We start from the raw sequence: 27140 nt of genomic DNA on the forward strand, positions 1-27140 counted from the left end.
GAGATTCTGATGTAATATTAGTTGGGTTGGAGTGTTTTATAACATGTTTTAGACACATTTTAATAATGTATTGTAGTCTATGGCAAGTGATGACTCTGTAACTAAACAAAATATACAAATCATTTTAAAAACAGTTTGGGGGAACAACTACAAGCACAAAATGTGTGAAAATAAGGCCACATATAAAAATGGCCGAACTTCCGCTTTAAGTTCAAAACTTTATTGCCCATTCTTGTTAGGAATGGACATTTGTCTTCGGCTTACAGGCATCTGGCTCAAAAACAAACACATTATCAATCTGAACCCTTGAAAACATGATATAGAAATTCATTTGTTTAAACATTGGATTTTGATAACTTTCATTTGCATGTAGGAGTCAACAACAGCCTCCATCTTTTTCAGTTCCTCCAACTGTTCTCTGTACCTGTCAGTCGGGCCTTCATGGCTCCTAGTTCCATCAGAAGGTTACACATGTCTGGCTGGCAGCTACTGACTGTCTTGGCTCGGGCTGGTGCTTAGAGCTGAGAAGAACTTCAGTCTCTACGCCCTGTGCCTGTTCAGGCTGAATCTGTACTGTGATGTCATTCAGGTTGACTTCTCCAGCATCTTCACTGAGCGTTTGAGTCCCAGACAGACACGTCAGCACCAGGGTCTGAGTCAGTCGTTCATTCTACAACTTGTACGTAAGTAGTATCAAAATTCACACAAATCCTCTCGGCTACCTGGGTAGCTCGTTGTGCTGTCTCTTGCCTTTATATACCTTCCCATGTGAAACATTACGCACTGTTACAGTGTCGTTAGGACGCAGGGAAAAAAGGAGACATGTTCAAGGACTCCATAAAAAAAATTAGAAAATGGAACTATTCAAACAGAGTATTCTTAGGCAGCATGGATATTGTCATTTAGCTTGATGCTTTTATGCAGTGTCTTACAGAACAATTTGTGACTCCAATGGGAATTGAACTCACGACTCTGAAGTCTTACCGACTGAGCCACACAGGACCACATGTAACGATCGTTGTTGGAAGGATGGTCGGACCAAGATGCAGCGTGGGGTAGGTTAATCATTTTTATTTATGATAACCGGTACAAAACAAGAAAGCGTAACAAACGAAACGTACAGCTTTGTAGGGCTAAAAAAGCAACAATACAAAATCAAGATCCCACACACAACAGGTGGAAAAAAGGCTGCCTAAATATGATCCCCAATCAGAGACAACGATAGACAGCTAGCTGCCTCTGATTGGGAACCATACCAGGCCAACATAGAAATACACAAACTAGAGTACCTACCCTATTCACACCTTGACCTAACCAAAATAGAGAATAAAAAGGCTCTCTAAGGTCAGGGCATGACACCACATGGGTAATGTGTACACGGTTAATGTGTACACATGTGTACAATGTCCATTTTCCAGGATACAGGTGCAACACAAACAAGTACCGGATACTAACAGGCTGCTAAATATGAACGTTTTTGAAATATATCTGTTGTTTGCACTTCAACAGGGTTTACCAGTGTGTATTTGGGCATGAAAAATGCTACCATCAGGCCAAAAGACAGATTTGGTGCATTGTACACTTTTTTTTTTTTTTTTTAATGAACTGATCTTTATTATTTTACCATGAAATGTATAATGTTTCATATCAGTCAATGTTTTATTAATATAATTCTATACAATCACCATGCACCTTCATGTATGAATAGATTGAAAATGATCATTTTGCAGCTTACTATTTTAATACAATTTGTTTCATGAAAATAATATACAGATCAAATCCATCCCGACAGTTATGATATAAAAATAATAATTTCAGAAGTAGAGGTGTCTGTGATATAGATTTTGATCTGTACCACTTAGTTATCATAACTGAGTTGTACAAGCCATGTCTTAAGGATGAAAGTGAGTTTCTGGCTATCAAAAAGGACATCTGCCCATACCGGTCTATTACAGAGAAGTTAAATATTAAAGTATGATTAGATCTGAGTAGGTCAGTCGTCTAAGTAACAGTCCTCTATCTTAGGAATGAACGAGATGACGTCACTCAGTTCGTCCAGGCTCTCCTGTAGCTGTTCAGCTGTCTGTCTGATCGTCTGGATGAACTTCATGGTCTCTGACTTGACCTCAGCCTTTGGTTCTTCACATGCAGGGTTCAGCTCAGTGGTGGAGTCTGTGTCCATCACTTCTAACTTACTGGTATCACCAGACTGTTCATTCACCTTTGCCTGTCGGATGTTGTGGATCTCTCTGGCATCCATGGCGATGAAGAAAATATCAACAGCTACAAAAAAAGCGGAAAATATTCCTGTCGCCACCTCTGCCACACGCACTGCCCTGGCAGTTTGGGCTGCCACCTTGCCAATATTGGCCACCTGGAGTAGTCTGAAGAGCTCTATTGTGCCTGCAAGGCCTTTCCCAGCCCTCACCCCAGCACTAACAGCGGCCTCTACATTGAAACCGGCACTTTTTATCTTAGAAGAGCTACTTTGCATGAGTGTCTCCAAACCCTCAGCAATGTCTTGTAGAGATGTGACCACAGAGTTCATCTTCTCCTGGAACTCCTTGATGATGTTCTTGATGGCTAGGCGGTCGGTGGACTGATTGACCATGTTGGTGATGTTGGATACTCCTGCTGTGGCTCCACCAGCGACAGCCACCCCAATACCCACACCAGTGACGATCAGGGAGGCGCCCAAAGTGAAGGGAGCCAGGATGAGCCCGACTAAAGAGGTGATTCCTCCAGCTGCCCCAATAACACCTCCCGTCAGACTGCCTATGGTGGTTCCTTTGTGCATACTCTCCAAGCCGTCTGCCAGAGTTCTCAGCTTGTCCAAGGTTGTCTGGAGTTCCTCCACAGTTTTCTCACTCTATAGAAATGAATGAATACATACATGTATATTAATGAATGGAAATGTAGATGGTTACCAGACATATTGAATGATTGAACGATTGATATTGCATAGCAAACCTTTTTTGTGAGGAAACTGATAATGAAGGGTTTCGCCATGATTTCACCAGCTGAAGGCCTAATGGTCGGGTCTTGTTGGAAGATGTCACACAGGAGGTCGCGGAGCTCCGGTGAGAAGCTCTTTGGTAGAGATGGGTAAGGACCCCCCAATATTTTTTCAATGAGCTTCAATGTGTTCTCTGCAGTGAACTGAGAAGAAATAACTGTCTATGATCACACGATATCCATCATTATCTGGGTGGTGGACAGGCAAAATAGAACGAGTTCAACTTGTGTCAGAATTATTGGATTTTGATCAACCCTTCAAGTCAGAATTTTGCAACCTGAGTTTACACGTTTTTGTTGTCTGATCTTTCAACTTTTCAGCTGAAAATTGATAAAACAGAGCAATCTTACAATCTTAATCATTTTTATAAGATACATGTAGCTAGTTTAACTTTGTCAATGTTAGCTATCTTAAGCCAGCTGGGTAGACACTTATCTCATTGGTTGAATAATTATTTCTACTTTAAAACTATTTGACTGCACTCACGTCATATACAACTTCACCAACTGGAAAATGTGAAATAACAGCGAGCATTTGAATGCAGGATTACTTACTGCACCCTGAAGCGTACACAACTCATACAGCACACACCCCAAGGACCAAATATCACTGCAAAGAATGGAAAATAAATACGTTAATTCTCATGTAATTATTATTATTTTACACTGCATAACCCTCATGCTTATTTTTGCACTTATAAACCTGTTATAAATCCTCTATAAATGTTTCATAAACATATCCTATGGTAACACTGTGTGTGCGTGTGTGTGTGTGTGTGTGGTGTAACAACCATGTCAGCAGATCTCTGCAAATGTCACCTTCACATTTTCATTATTGTCTAGGTCATCTTATTGGCCTGGTTTACCTAACGTATGGCTTGTGACACATATCATGTCATTTTATGATGCCACATCATAGGCCTTGTGACAGAGGGTTCAAGTTACAGTAAATTAGGGATTACCTAGCATCAAATGTTTTGTTAGCTTTTGTGATTTCATTCTCATCTCACGTTACCTTGAACAATTAGGGAAATTGCAAATGATTACCTCAATATCCTTACATTTTTCCAGGAATATATATTTAAATATGCGTCTTAAATGTTTTCTACCTTTTGGTGTCATAGATTCCACCAGTTAGAATCTCTGGGCCTAAATAACCCACTATTCCGTCCTCGTTGGTAGTCCTAATAAATAAAAAAAAGTCACATGAACAGAATTTTCCCCCCATACTCATTTATGTAATAAAAAATACAAAACTATTAATTGATGTAACTATTAATGTATGTTGTGTAAATTCAACATGAGCCTTTTATAATTGCCAAACTAACATACTTTTCGTTGGCACTTCCAAACGCTCCCAAACGAAGTGTTTCAAATTCTGTGAGAAGTATGTTCTAGTATAGATAAGAAAATACCAGTTGAGGTGTTAAGCAACAGTTTATGACATTCCATCATTTAATTTTGGCACTGATATGAATCATAACATACATTGGTGTAATAATCTCTATTTGTCTCGCTGTGAAGTCAACAATCCCCCACAAATCATAACATGCAGTTGATTATTTAAACAGGGCTTTACATAAAACCTTACATTTTATCAACCCTCCTTTTTCTTTAAGTTTATTTACAGGCTATCTATAAACTAATAGTCTTTACAATATGTTCTGTTAGCAGTACCTGGGGTCTCAGTTCTCTGTGAAGAAGGCCCTGGTCATGTACATGCTTCAGGGCCATGCCGATCTTGACAAACCAGTCCATAATCTGTGAAGGTATCAAAGTAATGTATATTTAGTCTAAAATAAAAACAGTTGTGATGTGGATTCTTCTAGTCATTACTTCAGTTACCTTCTCAGAGTACTCTTCTGTAGGGTTAGTCATCTGCTCTTGTATCTTCTGAGAGAGATTTCCCTTTGCACAATGGTCTGTCACTATATAGTAGCAGTTATCCTCTGTGAAAATGTATTAGTAGTTTGTGTGTGAACACTACTTGAGAATACTAATCGTGAAACATATTAATACTGTAGTAGTTAATTTGTTGATATAGCTGATACTGTATTACCTTGTAATTCCAATACATTGTCTCTGAAACAAATGAAATACATAAAACGACAAATATAACGACAAAGTTAATGATGTAGTTACCTAGAAATGAGTTTTTGTAGCTTACAATGTGGGGGTGAATAATCTGTCTGAGGCATTCAACCTCTGAGACAATTTCTCCAGCACTTGAGTTCAGGACAGATGTCTGTCAAAACAAATGATATGTGACTTATTGAAAGATATAGGCATGTTAATTATTTAGTTTATCTTTATGAATACATGTCATTATCAGTCATTATTGTTGCATCTGCAGAGTTGCCTATAATTGAAAACCAATTATGTATACTATCCCTCTGTGATCATTCCAAAAACTCTAAGATGTAATCAATTCAGAAATAACAAATAGTTCTCACTTACCTCATACAATTTGATCTCTTTAATGACGAACTGGTCACCATGTTTGTCAGTAGCTATGACACCATTCTCTACCTCCTTCTGAGTAGTGTATCCTTTCTTCTCAAGGACACTCTGTGTTTTCCCCATCTTTAAATTTCACTGGAATCTGTGTTTCACTCATGTCAATTAGCAAATCAATAAAGTACATTTTCATATACACTGAGGTCACAAAACATTAGGAACACCTTCCTAATATTGAGTTTCACCCCTTTTGCCCTCAGAACAGCCTGAATTCGTCGGGGCATGGACTCCACAAGGTGTCGAAAGTGTTCCACAGGGATGCTGGCCCACCTTGACGCCAATGCTTCCCACAGTTGTGTCAAGTTGGCTGAATGTCCTTTGGGTGGTGGACCCTTCTTCATACACACGGGATACTGTTGAGCGTGAAAAACCCAGCATCTTTGCAGTTCTTGACACACTAAAACCGGTGCTCCTGGCACCTACTACCATACCCCGTTCAAATGCACCATTCACTCTCTGAATGGCACAATTGTCTCAAGGCTTAAAAGTCCTTCTTTAACCTGTCTCCTCCCTTTCAGCGACAATAATTGAAGTGAATTTAACATGTGACATTAACAAGGGATCAAATATTTCACCTGGATTTACCTGGTCAGTCTATGTCATGGAAAGAGCAGGTGTTCCTAATATTTTGTACACTCAGTGTATAAACACATTGATTTGCAATAATACAACCATACCAGTAAGGTGTATATGTTATTAACACAGGTTTACCTTTGCTTGTCTGTCTGAATGTTGTGCTGCTGGATTACCTTACCTAAGATTTGAATATTGTCTGTCTTCTGGTTGTGCTGCTGTCTTACTTTACCTATGATTTGAATAGGAGGTCCAGTCTTATATGCAGGACTCCTCTACTTATGTGGTTTGATCAAACAAACACACCCATATCCGCATTACATGTCAAGCAATAATGGATTAACTATCAACCGGTGTGTCAGCTGGGAGAGACTATAGGGACGTTTGGACTAAACCAAAGCATTCAGTTCATGTGATTTACAGGAAATCCTATTGTATGCCTTTAGGCTGAAGTAGAGTTCAAATGATGAAACAAGAGCTGTTTACTGTTGTCAAATTGTTAGTTTTTCCTGCTTTTATTGTCCTCTGTACGTACCTGTGTGTTTATTATTATAAAAAAAAAAAATTGGGGGGGGGTAATGGGTAGATCACCTTTAATATTGCAGGCAGATTCTGTCTTCCATCAACGTAATTGTCTGCATAATTTCCAATCCTCCACATATTTTTGTAGTAAAAATATAAAATATACAAATTAAATTTTTAAAATGTATATTCCTTTATTATTTTTCTCTAACCCTACCATCCCTCCCCTTATTGGAGTAAACTAACGGACAACAACACTTAGGCTTCTACTTCCAGCTTTTACATACTTTATACATTTTACGGACACAGTATATTTTACGGTAGTTATCTTCTGTTTGTTTTTAGTCCCATCCTTCAGCTCCACTCAACCCCTTCCATCTATCTCTGAACACCATCCAGTTTTGATTTCTATTTGCCATATATTTTTCAACTGCGCTGTGATGTTTCACAAAAGTGCTGAACCTTTCTATTCTCATAGATTCTACATATTGAAAATGAAAGGCAATTTATATTATTGATGGATTGACTATGACTTTTTAAATCACCTAGCGGTGCTATTTTCAGAGCTCCAGGTAAATGTTGCAATTCTTCAGCCATTCCTGAACCTGCAACCAAAAACAAGCTACATATTATGGACAGTACCAAAACAAATGATCTAATGTTTCGGGTCTCTTTGAGCAAAATCTGCAGAGATGGGATGGTTGTATCCCCCATATATATAACATTCTATTGGTTGCAAGAATTTTGTGTAATAATTTAAATTGAAAAGCTCTAAGTTTTGAATCCAGCATTGTTTTGTGTATCAGTTCGTAAGCCATGTGCCATGGAATCGGTACATCAAAAATCTCTTCCCAACTATTTTGCAATCAATATGGCACACCTGTAAATGTTTTGGTCCTTAAATGAAACTTGTATACTTTTTTATTTATCATGGGGTGAGACATGGGAGCCCGACGAGCCGGCCGAGACTTGACGAGGCGTCTGAGCCTGACAAGCTGGACGAGGAATGATGTGGGGTGGGAGCCGGACGAGGCATGACGTGGGGTGGGAGCCCGACGAACCGGCTGAGGTGTGGGAGCCCGACAAGCCAGCCGAGGCTTGAAAGCCCAACGAGCCAGACGAGGCGTGGGAGCCTGACGAGCCGGCTGAGGCGTGACGCGGGGTGGGAGCCTGCCTAGCCAACCGAGGCAAGGAACCCTCTTGAGCCAGTTAAGGCATGGAGGCCCCAAGAGCCAGCTGAAGCACCCCCGGTTCCATCGGCGGCGGCACCCGGACCCGATGTCACCAACAAAACAAAACAAAAATTACCTGATGCTTCAAATTGCTGCATCTGCTCCTGCCACGCCCTCTACCTCTCTTCCTGGACCTCCCTAAACCTGCCACCACTCACCCAGTGCTCTCTCCCTCTCTCTCTCTCTCTCTCTCTGTGTATGCGATTGTGTGATTGGAGACAGGTGTGCTGGAATCAGAGCAGATTCCCACCAGCTGCAATCTGTTCCATAATCAAGAACCCTACAAATACTCAGCCCTGCCACTCTGCCAGATCGTAGCCTCTACTTAGTCAGTCTGCTGTTTGTTCCTGCATACATTTTGTTATCCTGTTGTGCCTGTTTTCCCTAGCCTTTTCTCTTCCGCTACAGTCCCGTCTGCTCTGACTCTGGTACCTGTCTCCAGTCTGTTGTCTCCTAAGTCCTGCATCCTTTCCCTGGATCCCCGCTCTACTGTTTCATTGGATTCCGCTCCAGACCTGCTTACCCGGTTCCTAATCTCCTTGCCCCCAGCCTCAGCCTCAGTCCGGATACCCCCCTATCTGCCCGAGATTTCCCTGGACTGCACCCCGTCTCCTCTCCCGCTTTTCAATAAATACATTGGTTACCTACCCTTGTTTCCTGAGACTGCATTTGGGCTCACCTGCTCCGCCTCGCGTAACACAAATTGTGGTGTCAGCATTCTTTAAGGACAGACGCTTGGAGACGAGAAGCAAGTACAGGGAGTGAACATTTAATTCATAAGATGACATGAAACAGGACAGGAAAGCGTCTGGAAAACTCCTGAAAAAACAATGACCTTAATGCTGACACAGGAATGAAACAGAGGAACAGACAGATATAGCGAAGGCAATCAAAACGTGAAGGAGTCCAGGTGAGTCCAATGAGGCCTGATGCACGTAATGATAGGCAGCCTGGCGCCCTCGAGTGCCAGAGATGGGGAGCGGGAGCAGGAGTGACACATGCAGATCTAGACAAAACAGTCCATTATCTGTGAAGGTATCAAAGTAAAGTATGCTTTGCCTAAAATTAAAACAGTTGTGGTGTGGTATTTTCTAGGTATTACTTCTCAGAGTACTCTTCTGTAGACTTTGTCCTCTGCCCTTGTATATTCTGAGAGAGATTTCCCTTCGCACAATGGTCTGTCACTATACAGTAACAGTTATCCTCTGTGAAAATGTATTAGTATTTTGTTTGTGAATACTACTTGAGAATACTATTTGTGAAACAAATAAACACTGTAGTAGTTCATTTGTTGAAGTTGCTGATACTGTATTAACTTGAATTCCAATACACTGTGTCTGAAACAAATGAAAACACATATAGAGACAAATAAAAATACAAAGTAAAATGTAGTTACCTAGAAATTAGTTTTTGTAGTTTACAATGTGGGGATGACTAATCTGTCTGAGGGTTTCAACCTCTGAGACAATATCTCCAGCACTGGAGTTCGAGTCAAATTATGTGACTTATTGAAAGATATAGGCATGTTAATGATTTATTTTATTTTTATGCATACATGTCATAAACATAACCTATTGTAACAGTTTGTGTGTGTGTCTATGTGTGTGCATAGATGTCTGAATTAGAGTAGTAGGTGTCTGTAATATAGATTTTGATAGCTATAGCTGAGTTGTACCCAGGTTCTGGGTAAGACAGGTTCTGAGAATGCAGTTCATTGACTACAGCTCAGCATTTAACACCATAGTACCCTCCAAACTTGTCATCAAGCTCGAGACCCTGGGTCTCAACCCCGCCCTGTGCAACTGGGTACTGGACTTCCTGACGGGCCGCCCCCAGGTGGTGAGGGTAGGTAACAACATCTCCACCCCGCTGATCCTCAACACTGGGGCCCCACAAGGGTGTGTTCTGAGCCCTCTCCTGTACTCCCTGTTCACCCAAGACTGCGTGGCCATGCACGCCTCCAACTCAATCATCAAGTTTGCAGACAACAGTACAGTGGTAGGCTTGATTACCAACAACGACGAGACTGCCTACAGGGAGGAGGTGAGGTCCCTTGGAGTGTGGTGTCAGGAAAATAACCTCACACTCAACGCAAACAAAGCAAAGATGACGATCGTGGACTTCAGGAAACAGCAAAGGGAGCACCCCCCTATCCACATCGACGGGACAGTAGTGGAGAGGGTAGTAAGTTTTAAGTTCCTCGGCGTACACATCACGGACAAACTGAATTGGTCCACCCACACAGACAGCGTGGTGAAGAAGGTGCAGCAGCGCCTCTTCAACCTCAGGAGGCCGAAGAAATTTGGCTTGTCACCAAAAGCACTCACAAACTTTTACAGAAGCACAATCGAGAGCATCCTGTCGGGCTGTATCACCGCCTGGTACGGCAACTGCTCCGCCCACAACCGTAAGGCTCTCCAGAGGGTAGTGAGGTCTGCACAACGCATCGCCGGGGGCAAACTACCTGCCCTCCAGGACACCTACACCACCCGATATCACAGGAAGGCCATAAAGATCATCAAGGACAACAACCACCCGAGCCACTGCCTGTTCACCCCGCTATCATCCAGAAGGCGAGGTCAGTACAGGTGCATCAAAGCTGGGACCGAGAGACTGAAAAACAGCTTCTATCTCAAGGCCATCAGACTGTTAAACAGCCACCACTAACATTGAGTGGCTGCTGCCGACATACTAACTCAACTCCAGCCACTTTAATAATGGAAAAATGTATGTAAAAAATGTATCACTAGCCACTTTAAACAATGCCACTTTTATATGTTTACATACCCTACATTACTCACCTCATATGTATATACTGTACTCGATACCATCTACTGCATCTTGCCTATGCCGTTCTGTACCATCACTCATTCATATATTTTTATGTACATATTCTTCATTCCTTTACACTTGTGTGTACAAGGTAGTTGTTGTGAAATTGTTAGGTTAGATTACTCGTTGGTTATTACTGCATTGTCTGAACTAGAAGCACAAGCATTTCGTGACACTCGAATTAACATCTGCTAACCATGTGTATGTGACAAATAAAATTTGATTTGATGAAGACAGTGAATATGCTGGCAGGTACCCTAGCAGTTTGAGCATTGGGCCAGGAACAGAAAAGCCACTTGTTTGAATACCTAAGCCGACAAGGTGAATACTCTGTTGATGTGCCCTTGACTGAGGCACTTACGCTTTTAACACCTGATGTTACATACACGTAACAGTGTCTTTTAACACCTGCTAACGTGTCTGTAAACCATCAAAACATAAAATAACATCACTCTCTTCTAGATTAAATCTTAATAAACACCTTTGACACCATCTGGTGGCGGATCTTTGTAAATACCAGACTGGACATCGTCACTCCAAATGGCATGCCTCTGCAGCTTGTCAACACGGCAGTTCTGCTTTTCTGAAATTCAATGCATGCAAAATGCTCATTAGATGTCCAGAGATGCCTGAGTAAATTTTCTAAGAAAAACATTCATTTTTGGCTAAGTATAGCCACTAAAAATTCACGTTGTGTATATGCAACATCAGGCGTTAAGTGATGCAAACCACACATTGTTTTTATATCACGTATATGTATGAAAACTTACATTCAGAGTCTGGATCTCTTTATTAAACATATATCTCAGTGTTAACTGCCTATTGGTCCCAATTTGCTTATGCAAAATAGCAAACTGCCCATCTTAACTGTATCTAATACTAAATACTTTTTTGCCCCACTGTATCTGCTGGAGCGCGTGCTACGGGTGGGTGCTGCTATGGTGACCAGTGAGCTGAGATAAGGCGGGGCTTTACCTAGCAACGACTTATAGATGACCTGGAGCCAGTGGGTTTGGCGACGAATATGAAGCCAGCCAACGAGAGCATACAGCTTGCAGTGGTGGGTAGTGTATGGGGCTTTGGTGACAAAATGGATGGCACTGTGATAGACTGTATTGATTGTAAAAGATGCAGAAACAAGAAATAGAACAGAAACACAGGTATTGGCAGTCTGACTGACACCCTGATAGGCCTACAGATTGTAATCATGAGCAAATTCCTTTATCCATTCTCAAATGCTTGCACAAATCAGCTATAGTAGGTAGTAGAGACCTAAGTGTTTATCCCAGACAGCTCTGCTACTGAGCCTGTTCCTAGGTAGTTACTGTCAACATGATTTGATCTGTATGTTATATATATAATATTGCAAGTTGAATCAATTTGAAACTTTGCTTAAACAACCTGCATTAAAATCAGTTTACTAAACTCTTGTTAATCACATCCTTACATTGTTGAAGAAAACTTACGAATTAAATCACACTGCCAGATTACAATGAGTTTTACTGTATTTTTTGCACAGACTATTTTACTCCATAAAAGTATCTCCCGAGATGTACTGTATACAGCTATTTCTGTGAACTCTTTTTTTATTCAGTATCCCCTGTCCCTTACCCTCAATGTGTCTTCTCAGTTCGTCCAGCAGGGTTTGCTGTTGTTCCACTCTGAACTCTGTGGTGTTGATCCTCAATGTCAAATCTTGAAGCTTCCTCTCCTGAAACGTAAAAAAAGGAATTTGAACAAATATGTAATAACATTTATTTAGGCAGATCATATTTCATATTGCGCAACAGCTGATGAAACAAAAAATGGGATCAGTGTTGTTATTTCCTGTCTACACAGGACCTTCTAATCAGCAGATTTGCATGGGCAAGAGTTTTGGTTTTCCATTGTGAAATCACCATACAGTAAATTTGTTAATAGACCAATAAAAAAGTTGTTGGTTCGAATCCCTGAGCCAACAAGGTGTCGATGTGCCCTTTACCCTAATTGCTCCTATAAGTCGGTCTGGATAAGAGTTTATGCTAAATGACTAAACATGTAAATGTTAAATAACAAAGGCAGTTTCAAACCTATCAACCACTAACAGCTAGTTTTCAGTTTTCCTCTCCCAACTCAGACCACTAAAAAAGCAATTTTTCCCCCACTTTAATGGACATCTATTACAGTAAAGCACTTAATTGGTTGGCCTACTGGTCAGTGATGATGGCACTTTAAAATGTAGACAGGTGAAAATACAGTGCACATTTCACCTTTATGCTTTGTCTCCATCCTCTCCATCAGGCTCTCACTGGTGCTCATTCTCCATCCGGCTCTCACTGGTGCTCAGTCTGCTCTCCATGGCTGTCAGCTGTGCTACTTGAGCTATGACAATACATACGACATTCTGTATGTTAGCAGCTGTTGATTATCATTCTGAACTTAATATATTCACAAAAATAAGTGATTGTTCAAAAGATTTAGATTACATTTGTTCTCTCTGTGTAGGAGAGCAACATTCACCTCCATGTTCCTCAGCCTTTCCACTTGGCTCTCTGCAGCTGACAGTCTGGTCTCCATGGTTGTGAGCTGTGCTGCTTGATCAAACAACAGTATCATGTGACATTTTCTTTGTTAGCAGCTGATTCCCAAGTTTCAAGGGGAAGTTCACCCATTTTTACATGTGGCCTTTTTTCACTCTTTCTGTGCTTTAGTTAATCCCCCAAAAAGTTTTTGTTCATATTTTGTTACAGAGAAAATTGTTTGTCACATTTTGCTTATTCTTCACTTGCCATTGACTCCAATGCATTATCAAAATGTGTCTAAAGCATGTTATAAAACACTCCAAACCAACTGAAATTACATCAGAATCTCTGTCTGGATAATGTCCTAGCACAAAAAAAAATCACAGTGAATGATGCTGTTTATAACAAAATTATGCAAATATGGTATTATGGGACAGTGGAACATTTGCTTTTTAAATTGAGTGCAGAGACATTATCCAGACAGAGATTCTGATGTAATATTAGTTGGGTTGGAGTGTTTTATAACATGTTTTAGACACATTTTAATAATGTATTGTAGTCTATGGCAAGTGATGACTCTGTAACTAAACAAAATATACAAATCATTTTAAAAACAGTTTGGGGGAACAACTACAAGCACAAAATGTGTGAAAATAAGGCCACATATAAAAATGGCCGAACTTCCGCTTTAAGTTCAAAACTTTATTGCCCATTCTTGTTAGGAATGGACATTTGTCTTCGGCTTACAGGCATCTGGCTCAAAAACAAACACATTATCAATCTGAACCCTTGAAAACATGATATAGAAATTCATTTGTTTAAACATTGGATTTTGATAACTTTCATTTGCATGTAGGAGTCAACAACAGCCTCCATCTTTTTCAGTTCCTCCAACTGTTCTCTGTACCTGTCAGTCGGGCCTTCATGGCTCCTAGTTCCATCAGAAGGTTACACATGTCTGGCTGGCAGCTACTGACTGTCTTGGCTCGGGCTGGTGCTTAGAGCTGAGAAGAACTTCAGTCTCTACGCCCTGTGCCTGTTCAGGCTGAATCTGTACTGTGATGTCATTCAGGTTGACTTCTCCAGCATCTTCACTGAGCGTTTGAGTCCCAGACAGACACGTCAGCACCAGGGTCTGAGTCAGTCGTTCATTCTACAACTTGTACGTAAGTAGTATCAAAATTCACACAAATCCTCTCGGCTACCTGGGTAGCTCGTTGTGCTGTCTCTTGCCTTTATATACCTTCCCATGTGAAACATTACGCACTGTTACAGTGTCGTTAGGACGCAGGGAAAAAAGGAGACATGTTCAAGGACTCCATAAAAAAAATTAGAAAATGGAACTATTCAAACAGAGTATTCTTAGGCAGCATGGATATTGTCATTTAGCTTGATGCTTTTATGCAGTGTCTTACAGAACAATTTGTGACTCCAATGGGAATTGAACTCACGACTCTGAAGTCTTACCGACTGAGCCACACAGGACCACATGTAACGATCGTTGTTGGAAGGATGGTCGGACCAAGATGCAGCGTGGGGTAGGTTAATCATTTTTATTTATGATAACCGGTACAAAACAAGAAAGCGTAACAAACGAAACGTACAGCTTTGTAGGGCTAAAAAAGCAACAATACAAAATCAAGATCCCACACACAACAGGTGGAAAAAAGGCTGCCTAAATATGATCCCCAATCAGAGACAACGATAGACAGCTAGCTGCCTCTGATTGGGAACCATACCAGGCCAACATAGAAATACACAAACTAGAGTACCTACCCTATTCACACCTTGACCTAACCAAAATAGAGAATAAAAAGGCTCTCTAAGGTCAGGGCATGACACCACATGGGTAATGTGTACACGGTTAATGTGTACACATGTGTACAATGTCCATTTTCCAGGATACAGGTGCAACACAAACAAGTACCGGATACTAACAGGCTGCTAAATATGAACGTTTTTGAAATATATCTGTTGTTTGCACTTCAACAGGGTTTACCAGTGTGTATTTGGGCATGAAAAATGCTACCATCAGGCCAAAAGACAGATTTGGTGCATTGTACACTTTTTTTTTTTTTTTTTTAATGAACTGATCTTTATTATTTTACCATGAAATGTATAATGTTTCATATCAGTCAATGTTTTATTAATATAATTCTATACAATCACCATGCACCTTCATGTATGAATAGATTGAAAATGATCATTTTGCAGCTTACTATTTTAATACAATTTGTTTCATGAAAATAATATACAGATCAAATCCATCCCGACAGTTATGATATAAAAATAATAATTTCAGAAGTAGAGGTGTCTGTGATATAGATTTTGATCTGTACCACTTAGTTATCATAACTGAGTTGTACAAGCCATGTCTTAAGGATGAAAGTGAGTTTCTGGCTATCAAAAAGGACATCTGCCCATACCGGTCTATTACAGAGAAGTTAAATATTAAAGTATGATTAGATCTGAGTAGGTCAGTCGTCTAAGTAACAGTCCTCTATCTTAGGAATGAACGAGATGACGTCACTCAGTTCGTCCAGGCTCTCCTGTAGCTGTTCAGCTGTCTGTCTGATCGTCTGGATGAACTTCATGGTCTCTGACTTGACCTCAGCCTTTGGTTCTTCACATGCAGGGTTCAGCTCAGTGGTGGAGTCTGTGTCCATCACTTCTAACTTACTGGTATCACCAGACTGTTCATTCACCTTTGCCTGTCGGATGTTGTGGATCTCTCTGGCATCCATGGCGATGAAGAAAATATCAACAGCTACAAAAAAAGCGGAAAATATTCCTGTCGCCACCTCTGCCACACGCACTGCCCTGGCAGTTTGGGCTGCCACCTTGCCAATATTGGCCACCTGGAGTAGTCTGAAGAGCTCTATTGTGCCTGCAAGGCCTTTCCCAGCCCTCACCCCAGCACTAACAGCGGCCTCTACATTGAAACCGGCACTTTTTATCTTAGAAGAGCTACTTTGCATGAGTGTCTCCAAACCCTCAGCAATGTCTTGTAGAGATGTGACCACAGAGTTCATCTTCTCCTGGAACTCCTTGATGATGTTCTTGATGGCTAGGCGGTCGGTGGACTGATTGACCATGTTGGTGATGTTGGATACTCCTGCTGTGGCTCCACCAGCGACAGCCACCCCAATACCCACACCAGTGACGATCAGGGAGGCGCCCAAAGTGAAGGGAGCCAGGATGAGCCCGACTAAAGAGGTGATTCCTCCAGCTGCCCCAATAACACCTCCCGTCAGACTGCCTATGGTGGTTCCTTTGTGCATACTCTCCAAGCCGTCTGCCAGAGTTCTCAGCTTGTCCAAGGTTGTCTGGAGTTCCTCCACAGTTTTCTCACTCTATAGAAATGAATGAATACATACATGTATATTAATGAATGGAAATGTAGATGGTTACCAGACATATTGAATGATTGAACGATTGATATTGCATAGCAAACCTTTTTTGTGAGGAAACTGATAATGAAGGGTTTCGCCATGATTTCACCAGCTGAAGGCCTAATGGTCGGGTCTTGTTGGAAGATGTCACACAGGAGGTCGCGGAGCTCCGGTGAGAAGCTCTTTGGTAGAGATGGGTAAGGACCCCCCAATATTTTTTCAATGAGCTTCAATGTGTTCTCTGCAGTGAACTGAGAAGAAATAACTGTCTATGATCACACGATATCCATCATTATCTGGGTGGTGGACAGGCAAAATAGAACGAGTTCAACTTGTGTCAGAATTATTGGATTTTGATCAACCCTTCAAGTCAGAATTTTGCAACCTGAGTTTACACGTTTTTGTTGTCTGATCTTTCAACTTTTCAGCTGAAAATTGATAAAACAGAGCAATCTTACAATCTTAATCATTTTTATAAGATACATGTAGCTAGTTTAACTTTGTCAATGTTAGCTATCTTAAGCCAGCTGGGTAGACACTTATCTCATTGGTTGAATAATTATTTCTACTTTAAAACTATTTGACTGCACTCACGTCGTATACAACTTCACCAACTGGAAAATGTGAAATAACAGCGAGCATTTGAATGCAGGATTACTTACTGCACCCTGAAGCGTACACAACTCATACAGCACACACCCCAAGGACCAAATATCACTGCAAAGGATGGAAAATAAATACGTTAATTCTCATGTAATTATTATTATTTTACACTGCATAACCCTCATGCTTATTTTTGCACTTATAAACCTGTTATAAATCCTCTATAAATGTTTCATAAACATATCCTATGGTAACACTGTGTGTGCGTGTGTGTGTGTGTGTGTGGTGTAACAACCATGTCAGCAGATCTCTGCAAATGTCAACTTCACATTTTCATTATTGTCTAGGTCATCTTATTGGCCTGGTTTACCTAACGTATGGCTTGTGACATATATCATGTCATTTTATGATGCCACATCATAGGCCTTGTGACAGAGGGTTCAAGTTACAGTAAATGAGGGATTACCTAGCATCAAATGTTTTGTTAGCTTTTGTGATTTCATTCTCATCTCACGTTACCTTGAACAATTAGGGAAATTGCAAATGATTACCTCAATATCCTTACATTTTTCCAGGAATATATATTTAAATATGCGTCTTAAATGTTTTCTACCTTTTGGTGTCATAGATTCCACCAGTTAGAATCTCTGGGCCTAAATAACCCACTATTCCATCCTCGTTGGTAGTCCTAATAAATAAAAAAAGTCACATGAACAGAATTTTCCCCCCATACTCATTTATGTAATAAAAAATACAAAACTATTATTAATGTATGTTGTGTAAATTCAACATGAGCCTTTTATAATTACCAAACTAACATACTTTTCGTTGGCACTTCCAAACGCTCCCAAACGAAGTGTTTCAAATTCTGTGAGAAGTATGTTCTAGTATAGATAAGAAAATACCAGTTGAGGTGTTAAGCAACAGTTTATGACATTCCATCATTTAATTTCGGCACTGATATGAATCATAACATACATTGGTGTAATAATCTCTATTTGTCTCGCTGTGAAGTCAACAATCCCCCACAAATCATAACATGCAGTTGATTATTTAAACAGGGCTTTACATAAAACCTTACATTTTATCAACCCTCCTTTTTCTTTAAGTTTATTTACAGGCTATCTATAAACTAATAGTCTTTACAATATGTTCTGTTAGCAGTACCTGGGGTCTCAGTTCTCTGTGAAGAAGGCCCTGGTCATGTACATGCTTCAGGGCCATGCCGATCTTGACAAACCAGTCCATAATCTGTGAAGGTATCAAAGTAATGTATATTTAGTCTAAAATAAAAACAGTTGTGATGTGGATTCTTCTAGTCATTACTTCAGTTACCTTCTCAGAGTACTCTTCTGTAGGGTTAGTCATCTGCTCTTGTATCTTCTGAGAGAGATTTCCCTTTGCACAATGGTCTGTCACTATATAGTAGCAGTTATCCTCTGTGAAAATGTATTAGTAGTTTGTGTGTGAACACTACTTGAGAATACTAATCGTGAAACATATTAATACTGTAGTAGTTAATTTGTTGATATAGCTGATACTGTATTACCTTGTAATTCCAATACATTGTCTCTGAAACAAATGAAATACATAAAACGACAAATATAACGACAAAGTTAATGATGTAGTTACCTAGAAATGAGTTTTTGTAGCTTACAATGTGGGGGTGAATAATCTGTCTGAGGCATTCAACCTCTGAGACAATTTCTCCAGCACTTGAGTTCAGGACAGATGTCTGTCAAAACAAATGATATGTGACTTATTGAAAGATATAGGCATGTTAATTATTTAGTTTATCTTTATGAATACATGTCATTATCAGTCATTATTGTTGCATCTGCAGAGTTGCCTATAATTGAAAACCAATTATGTATACTATCCCTCTGTGATCATTCCAAAAACTCTAAGATGTAATCAATTCAGAAATAACAAATAGTTCTCACTTACCTCATACAATTTGATCTCTTTAATGACGAACTGGTCACCATGTTTGTCAGTAGCTATGACACCATTCTCTACCTCCTTCTGAGTAGTGTATCCTTTCTTCTCAAGGACACTCTGTGTTTTCCCCATCTTTAAATTTCACTGGAATCTGTGTTTCACTCATGTCAATTAGCAAATCAATAAAGTACATTTTCATATACACTGAGGTCACAAAACATTAGGAACACCTTCCTAATATTGAGTTTCACCCCTTTTGCCCTCAGAACAGCCTGAATTTGTCGGGGCATGGACTCCACAAGGTGTCGAAAGTGTTCCACAGGGATGCTGGCCCACCTTGACGCCAATGCTTCCCACAGTTGTGTCAAGTTGGCTGAATGTCCTTTGGGTGGTGGACCATTCTTCATACACACGGGATACTGTTGAGCGTGAAAAACCCAGCATCTTTGCAGTTGTTGACACACTAAAACCGGTGCTCCTGGCACCTACTACCATACCCCGTTCAAATGCACCATTCACTCTCTGAATGGCACAATTGTCTCAAGGCTTAAAAGTCCTTCTTTAACCTGTCTCCTCCCTTTCATCGACAATAATTGAAGTGAATTTAACATGTGACATTAACAAGGGATCAAATCTTTCACCTGGATTTACCTGGTCAGTCTATGTCATGGAAAGAGCAGGTGTTCCTAATATTTTGTACACTCAGTGTATAAACACATTGATTTGCAATAATACAACCATACCAGTAAGGTGTATATGTTATTAACACAGGTTTACCTTTGCTTGTCTGTCTGAATGTTGTGCTGCTGGATTACTTTACCTATGATTTGAATAGGAGGTCCAGTCTTATATGCAGGACTCCTCTACTTATGTGGTTTGATCAAACAAACACACCCATATCCGCATTACATGTCAAGCAATAATGGATTAACTATTAACCGGTGTGTCAGCTGGGAGAGACTATAGGGACTTTTGGACTAAACCAAAGCATTCAGTTCCATGTGTATGTGACAAATAAAATTTGATTTGATGAAGACAGTGAATATGCTGGCAGGTACCCTAGCAGTTTGAGCATTGGGGCAGGAACAGAAAAGCCGCTTGTTTGAATACCTAAGCCGACAAGGTGAATACTCTTGTTGATGTGCCCTTGACTGAGGCACTTATGCTTTTAACGCCTGATGTTACATACACGTAACAGTGTCTTTAAACACCTGCTAACGTGTCTGTAAACCATCAAAACATAAAATAACACCACTCTCTTCTAGATTAAATCTTAATAAACACTTTTGCCACCATCTGGTGGCGGATCTTTGTAAATACCAAACTGGACATTGTCACTCCAAATGGCATGCCTCTGCAGCTTGTCAACACAGCAGTTCTGCTTTTCTGAAATTCAATGCATGCAAAATGCTCATTAGATGTCCAGAGATGCCTGAGTAAATTTTCTAAGAAAAACATTCATTTTTGGCTAAGTATAGCCACTAAATATTCACGTTGTGTATATGTAACATCAGGTGTTAAGTGATGCAAACCACACATTTTATGATGCTTTATATACAATGACATTGTTTTTATATCACGTAAATGTATGAAAACTTACATTCATAGTCTGGATCTCTTTATTAAACATATATCTCAGTGTTAACTGCCTATTGGTCCCAATTTGCTTATGCAAAATAGCAAACTGCCCATCTTAACTGTATCTAATCACAAGAGGTTGGTGGCACCTTAATTGGGGATAACAGGCTTATGGTAATGACCGGAGCAGAAATAGTGGAATGGTATCAAATACCTCAAACACATGATTTCCAGGTGTTTGATGCCATTCCATTTGCTCTGTTCTGGCCAGTATTATGAGCCGTTCTCCTCTCAGCAGCCTCCACTGTATCTAATAGACAGCAATGCAGTTGGGAGTTTTGAATACTGCAACTAGTATTTGCATACAGTCACCTTGTCAGAGAGAGATTTACACGGTTATCAACGCGTCACGCCAGGGTAAGCCTTCACAAAACACAGCCATCACTTTTTGTTATTCTAAAATTCGCTCAGGAGGCTGAAGAAATTTGGCTTGGCACCTTAAACCCTGACAAACTTTTACAGGTGCACAATTGAGAGCATCCTCTCGGGCTGTATCACCGCCTGGTACGGAATCTCTCACCAATGCAGAGGGTGGTACGATCTGCCCAACGCATCACCGCGAGCAAACTACCTGCCCTCCAGGACACCTTCAGCACCCGATGTCACAGGAAGGCCAAAAAGACAATCAAGCACAACAACCACCCGATCCACTGCCTCTTCACCCAGCTGTCATCCAGAAGGCGAGGTCATTACAGGTGCATCAAAGCTGGGATCGAGAGACTGAAAAACAGCTTTTATCTCAAGGCCATCAGACTGTTAATTACTATTAAATAGCCATCACTAGCACATTAGAGGCTGCTGCCCTTTAATAATGGAACAGTGCTCTCTTTAATAATGTTGACATATTTTGCATTACTCATCTCATATGTATATACTGTATTCTATCCTATTCTACTGTATCTTAGTCTATGCTGCTCAGACATTACTAGCCCAAATATTTATATATTCTTCATTCCATTCCTTTACTTTAGATCTGTGTGTATTGTTGTGAAATTGTTAGATATTACTGTTAGACATTACTGCACTGTTAGAGCTAGAAACACAAGCATTTCGCTACACCAGCAGTAACATCTGCTAAACACGTGTATGTGACAAATAAAATTAGATTTGATTGTTTTGATTGTTTTTCTCCATTGTTGATGTGATTGTAACCCAGTAGCTACCCGTAGTGGTGACCTGGAATAACCTAAACTTTCTGTGACCACACCTTAGCACAGGTGGCTATTGAATTGTTTGTCTACCTTCGATAGCTGCGTTTCTGATTCTCTTCCCTTTTCCAGAAGAGTGCGCTTTACTTTCCCTCGTGCATTTAAAATAATTGGATTGGAGCAAGATTGGCTGAAGGGAGTTTCCACCACTTTCCTCCCACCAGTACATTACTTATTATGCTGAAACACGCCACATTTTTTTATATGCTATAAGCCCAGTAAATAAAGCTGTTTTCAACATTTTCAACTTTAAACCCACGAGTGCCTGGACCGTGGATTCTTCAAACTATTTCCCACTGTTATTTTTAATCGATGATTCCCCCATATAAGAGCAACGGTGGAGTTATAATTTTTTTCATACCTGCAGCGCTCCGGACACATTATCTCAAGCTGACGGGGCCCTGTAACTTTCTCCACTATTGCCACTCTCTCAGCTGAACTGGACATGGGTGTTTATCTAACACGAAGTAAGTAGGTGCCCTTGTGTGTGGCACTCTGGCTCATACGAGTGGAGATCATATTTACTGGAAGACAGGCAAGCTAAGTTAAGCTTATACACATTCAAAAAGAGAAGTCCTGCGTTTCATGAACAATATAACGTATACAGTATGTAGACTGCATTCCGAAAATACATTTTCTAATGGGCACAATGTCTATAATTACAAAATAGGTATTGAACATGACACATATCAACTCTTTATTTATGATTACAATAGTACTGTAGATTAAAATATTTGACATTGGACATATACATATATGACATTTGAGTTGCCAATGACACCATAGTGAAAACCAAAGATGGAGAAAAAACATAGTGTCCTTGAGAAGAAATATTTGTATTTATTATTTTTCAGTTTAGAGAGGAGATGTTAGGGGTGGTTTCCGGACACAGATTTAAACTCCATTGAGAATGCTTATTAGTCCAGGACTAGGTTTAATATGTGTCTGGAACATCATCCCAATATGTTTGCAAGTTACCACAGTATAAACATAAAAACATTTAATTTATTATGCTATAATAATACATCTCACAATATCATAAACTATTCATTTTTACAGATGATAAAAGTTACTATGTAGTGATGGACCATTGTGAGGGCGGAAATCTCACACAGAAGATCAAAGATGGGAAGGAGACAGGGAACCCATTCTTGGAGGAACAGGTTTCTGAACAAATAACCTATTGGTTGCGTTCCAGGCCCGACTACATTGCAGAAGTTGCATTGAATCAACCAATGGTTGCATGCCAAGTCATCGACTGTACAGTTGGGCATCAGATTGCTGTATCATATCTTAGCTGATATGTTCACCTCTCCAGGCGTTGTGAGATCTGGCAGGCGTCTGCAATGTAGTCAGCCTGGAACGAAGCTATTTATATTCATGACTGCATCAAAACTATTTTGTTTCAGGCTAAACATAAATTATGCACTGGAATTCTTCCCACGTCTTGGACTGGCTTGTTGAGATCTGCATGGCCCTGAAGCATGTACACGACCAGGGCCTTCTTCACAGAGACCTGAGACCACAGGTACACACTGGTCTGCTAAGTGGTTTTCAACCCTCTCCTCAGGGACCCCCAGCCATTCCATGTTTTGATCTAATCCAGAACTGCATTATGAAACGTCTGGGGGTCACTGAGGAAAGGTTTGAGAAATAATAATGAACTGGCAGATTTATTTAAATGTTGTACATATTGTCTTCTTGAAAAAATAAGTGTTAATTAATGGTCCAATGTAGCCATTTTTGTCTCAATATCAAATAATTTCTAGATAAACCATCCCAGTAAGGTGCTTAATTGTTTCAATTTAAATTATCAAAAAGAAACAAATTGCTTCTAAGCAAAAAGCTATTTCTCAAGCAAGAATGGTGCTAGTACTATCTGGAAGTGGTCTGAGTGAGCAGGGGGAAACTGAAAACTAACTGTTATTGGCAGAGAGGTTTGGAACTCTTTCTTATTGGTCTATGATGTCACCAGACAGGCCAAAACTCCATCCCACCAAAACAGGCTGAAATTTCAGGCAGTCTTTTCAAACAGCTCTTACACAAAAACGGCATTCTCATAATTTCACAGGATTATTCCAATGTCATAGTGTGGAAATATATATAAAACACGGGAAATTAATTTTTTGACTGCAGTGGGCCTTTAATTAAAGTTTTACAGAATATAGCCTTTAGGTGGGACAATTAACTGTTATTTGATGTGATATAAATAGTTCATTTCTTGTTTCTCTCACTCAACTAAACATATATATTTTTTCTACACTGAATATATTCCTCACAAAATTTGGGACACTTTGTTTGGGACATTTCGGAAGAGTCAATGAAAAGCATGGTACTTTTTTGATAATAATAAACTGGTAAAAATGTATTTTAATGCTTAATAGAGTTACATCCTGTATGATGACTGTGTACTAATGTGTTTCTTTCCTGCCAGGGCTACCGGTTCTTCAGAGGATGGAGCAGTGGCTTATTTAGGCCCAGAGATTCTGACAGGGGGACTTCATGAAACCAAAAGGTAAATTCAATTCAAACAAAAATATATTAAAGGGGAACTTCCATCCTGTGACGTCATATGGTTGACGGAAGCGAAGACTCAATTTCTAATAGTGTTAGACATTTGCCTTCAATGTGAAATTACGATTGATAATGATTTATCAATGTACTTTGTTTCCTTTTCAGTGATATTTGGTCCTTGGGATGTGTGCTGTGTGAGTTGTGCATGCTTCAGTGTGCAGTAAGTAACACTTCTATCTCCATGTTTGCCTCCTGATAATGCAAAATGTGGTGTAATATTAACCAGTCTTTCTTGACAATTCGCTGCAGCAAGCATAATCAAGTTCATCCCCCAAATATTGGGAGGTTCTTACCCATCTCCACCAGAGAGCTTCTCATCTGAGCTCCGCGACCTCCTGTGTGACATCTTCCAACAAGACCCGACCATTAGGCCTTCAGCTGGTGACATCATGGCAAACCCTTCATTATCAGTTTCCTCACAAAAAAGGTTTGTTATACAAGATCATATGATCAATTCATATAATTTGTTTGTTCATTGATTAATTAATCCATAAGTTCATTAATTCAATCAAATTATCTGTATAAATAAATGTTCTATACAGTGAGAACTGTGGAGGAACTCCAGATCACCTTGGACAAGTTGAGAACTCTGGCAGACGGCTTGGAGAGTATGCACAAAGGAACCACCATAGGCAGTCTGACGGGAGGTGTTATTGGGGCAGCTGGAGGAATCACCTCTATAGTGGGGCTCATCCTGGCTCCCTTCACTCTGGGCGCCTCCCTGATCGTCACTGGGGTTGGTGTTGGGGTGGCTGTCGTTGGTGGAGCCACAGCCGGAGTATCAAACATCACCAACATGGTCAATCAGTCCACCAACCGCCTAGCCATGAAGAACATCATCAAGGAGTTCCAGGAGAAGATGAACTCTGTGGTGACATCTCTACAAGACATCATTGAGGGTTTGGAGACACAGGCCAAGTGGCTCTTTTAACATAGGAAATTACCATTTCAACGCAAATGCTGGGGTAAATGCTGGGGCGAGGTTTGGGAGGGGCCTGGGGTGCATACCTCCGGGTGGCCACCATTGGCAATGTGGCAGCCCAAACTGGCAGGGAAGTTCGTGTGGCAGAAGTGGCCACAGGAATATTTTCCGCTTTTTTTGTAGCGGTTGATATCTTCTTCATCGCCATGGATGCCAAAGAGATCCACAACATCCGACAGGCAAAGGTGAACAGCTGGGTGATACCAGTAAGTTAGTAGTGATGGACACAGACTCCACCACTGAGCTGAACCCTGCATGTGAAGAACCAAAGGCTGAGGTCAAGTCAGAGACCATGAAGTTCATCCAGACGATCAGACAGACAGCTGAACAGCTACAGGAGAGCCTGAACGAACTGAGTGACATCATCTCATTCATTCCTAAGATAGAGGATTGTTACTTAGACAACTGAGACTACTCAGTTGTATTTAATTTTTTTATTTCACCTTTATTTAATAGCCAGTTGAGAACAAGTTCTCATTTACAACTGCGACCTGGCCAAGATAAAGCAAAGCAGTGCGACATAAACAACAACACAGAGTTACACATGGAATAAACAAACATGCAGTAAATAATACAATAGAATAAGTATATATACAGTGTGTGCAAATGAGATAGGATAAGGGAGGTAAGGCAATAAATAGGCCATAGTGGCAAAATAATTACAATATAGCAATTAAACACTGGAGTGATAGATGTGCAGAAGATGAGTGTGCAAGTAGAAATACTGGGTGCAAAGAAGCAAAATAAATACAATAAATAACAGTATGGGGGATGAGGTAGTTAGATGGGCTATTTACAGATGGGCTATGTACAGGTGCAGTGATCTGTGAGCTGCTCTGACAGCTGGTGCTTAAAGTTAGTGAGGGAGATATGAGTCTCCGGCTTCAGTGATTTTTGCAGTTCGTTCTAGTCATTGGCAGCAGAAAACTGGAAGGCGGCCAAACTAGGAATTGGCTTTGGGCATGACCAGTGAGATATATCTGCTGGAGCGCGTGCTACGGGTGGGTGCTGCTATGGTGACCAGTGAGCTGAGATAAGGCGGGGCTTTACCTAGCAACGACTTATAGATGACCTGGAGCCAGTGGGTTTGGCGACGAATATGAAGCCAGCCAACGAGAGCATACAGCTTGCAGTGGTGGGTAGTGTATGGGGCTTTGGTGACAAAATGGATGGCACTGTGATAGACTGTATTGATTGTAAAAGATGCAGAAACAAGAAATAGAACAGAAACACAGGTATTGGCAGTCTGACTGACACCCTGATAGGCCTACAGATTGTAATCATGAGCAAATTCCTTTATACATTCTCAAATGCTTGCACAAATCAGCTATAGTAGGTAGTAGAGACCTAAGTGTTTATCCCAGACAGACAAGCTACTGAGCTTGTTCCTAGGTAGTTACTGTTAACATAATTTGATCTGTATGTTATATACAGTGGGGAGAACAAGTATTTGATACACTGCCGATTTTGCAGGTTTTCCTACTTACAAAGCATGTAGAGGTCTGTAATTTCTATCATGGGTACACTTCAACTATGAGAGACGGAATCTAAAGCAAAAATCCAGAAAATCACATTGTATGATTTTTAAGTAATTAATTTGCATTTTATTG

At 40.4% G+C, this 27140-nt stretch overlaps 2 protein-coding genes, 1 long non-coding RNA gene and 1 pseudogene across 3 annotated transcripts; 1 reads left to right on the forward strand and 3 right to left on the reverse strand.

Annotated features, from left to right (window-relative positions):
• Positions 1 to 1046: 1046 nt before the first annotated feature.
• LOC139534347 (uncharacterized) lies at positions 1047 to 6006 on the reverse strand. The gene is made up of 9 exons (XM_071333427.1): positions 5473 to 6006; positions 5158 to 5260; positions 4861 to 4964; positions 4693 to 4776; positions 4348 to 4409; positions 4125 to 4199; positions 3571 to 3625; positions 2971 to 3159; positions 1047 to 2869 (listed from the first exon to the last, which is right to left on the reverse strand). Exons 1-9 carry the CDS (start codon positions 5596 to 5598, stop codon positions 1994 to 1996), a joined length of 1674 nt encoding a protein of 557 aa, XP_071189528.1. The 5' UTR covers positions 5599 to 6006; the 3' UTR covers positions 1047 to 1993.
• Positions 6007 to 8607: 2601 nt separating this feature from the next.
• Positions 8608 to 13235, reverse strand: LOC139533427 (uncharacterized). Its single transcript, XR_011666745.1, has 6 exons — positions 13157 to 13235; positions 12941 to 13052; positions 12303 to 12402; positions 11667 to 11768; positions 11173 to 11274; positions 8608 to 8865 (listed from the first exon to the last, which is right to left on the reverse strand). It is a non-coding gene; the product is annotated as an uncharacterized lncRNA (long non-coding RNA).
• Positions 13236 to 15257: 2022 nt separating this feature from the next.
• Positions 15258 to 19339, reverse strand: LOC139534349 (uncharacterized). Its single transcript, XM_071333429.1, has 9 exons — positions 19135 to 19339; positions 18820 to 18922; positions 18523 to 18626; positions 18355 to 18438; positions 18010 to 18071; positions 17801 to 17875; positions 17247 to 17301; positions 16647 to 16835; positions 15258 to 16545 (listed from the first exon to the last, which is right to left on the reverse strand). The coding sequence occupies exons 1-9, from the start codon at positions 19258 to 19260 to the stop codon at positions 15670 to 15672; spliced, it is 1674 nt and encodes a 557-aa protein (XP_071189530.1). The 5' UTR covers positions 19261 to 19339; the 3' UTR covers positions 15258 to 15669.
• A 1949-nt stretch (positions 19340 to 21288) lies between these two features.
• Positions 21289 to 26888, forward strand: LOC139533324 (apolipoprotein L6-like; annotated as a pseudogene).
• Positions 26889 to 27140: the final 252 nt, after the last annotated feature.

Source organism: Salvelinus alpinus, chromosome 11 (assembly GCF_045679555.1).
Source record: "Salvelinus alpinus chromosome 11, SLU_Salpinus.1, whole genome shotgun sequence".
In the NCBI taxonomy this organism is placed as follows: domain Eukaryota; kingdom Metazoa; phylum Chordata; class Actinopteri; order Salmoniformes; family Salmonidae; genus Salvelinus; species Salvelinus alpinus.

What these genes read in the sequence shown, in the direction of transcription:
- LOC139534347 (XM_071333427.1), bottom strand. Translation starts at nt 5,598, where the DNA reads ATGGGGAAAACACAGAGTGTCCTTGAGAAGAAAGGATACACTACTCAG. An exon ending in TTTGGAAGTGCCAACGAAAA is followed by an intron (nt 4,200 to 4,347) that starts GTATGTTAGTTT and finishes TTTATTTATTAG; the next exon opens with GACTACCAACGAGGACGGAA. An exon ending in TGTGTACGCTTCAGGGTGCA is followed by an intron (nt 3,160 to 3,570) that starts GTAAGTAATCCT and finishes ATTTCTTCTCAG; the next exon opens with TTCACTGCAGAGAACACATT.
- LOC139534349 (XM_071333429.1), bottom strand. Translation starts at nt 19,260, where the DNA reads ATGGGGAAAACACAGAGTGTCCTTGAGAAGAAAGGATACACTACTCAG. An exon ending in CTACAAAAACTCATTTCTAG is followed by an intron (nt 18,627 to 18,819) that starts GTAACTACATCA and finishes ACATTTTCACAG; the next exon opens with AGGATAACTGCTACTATATA. An exon ending in TGTGTACGCTTCAGGGTGCA is followed by an intron (nt 16,836 to 17,246) that starts GTAAGTAATCCT and finishes ATTTCTTCTCAG; the next exon opens with TTCACTGCAGAGAACACATT.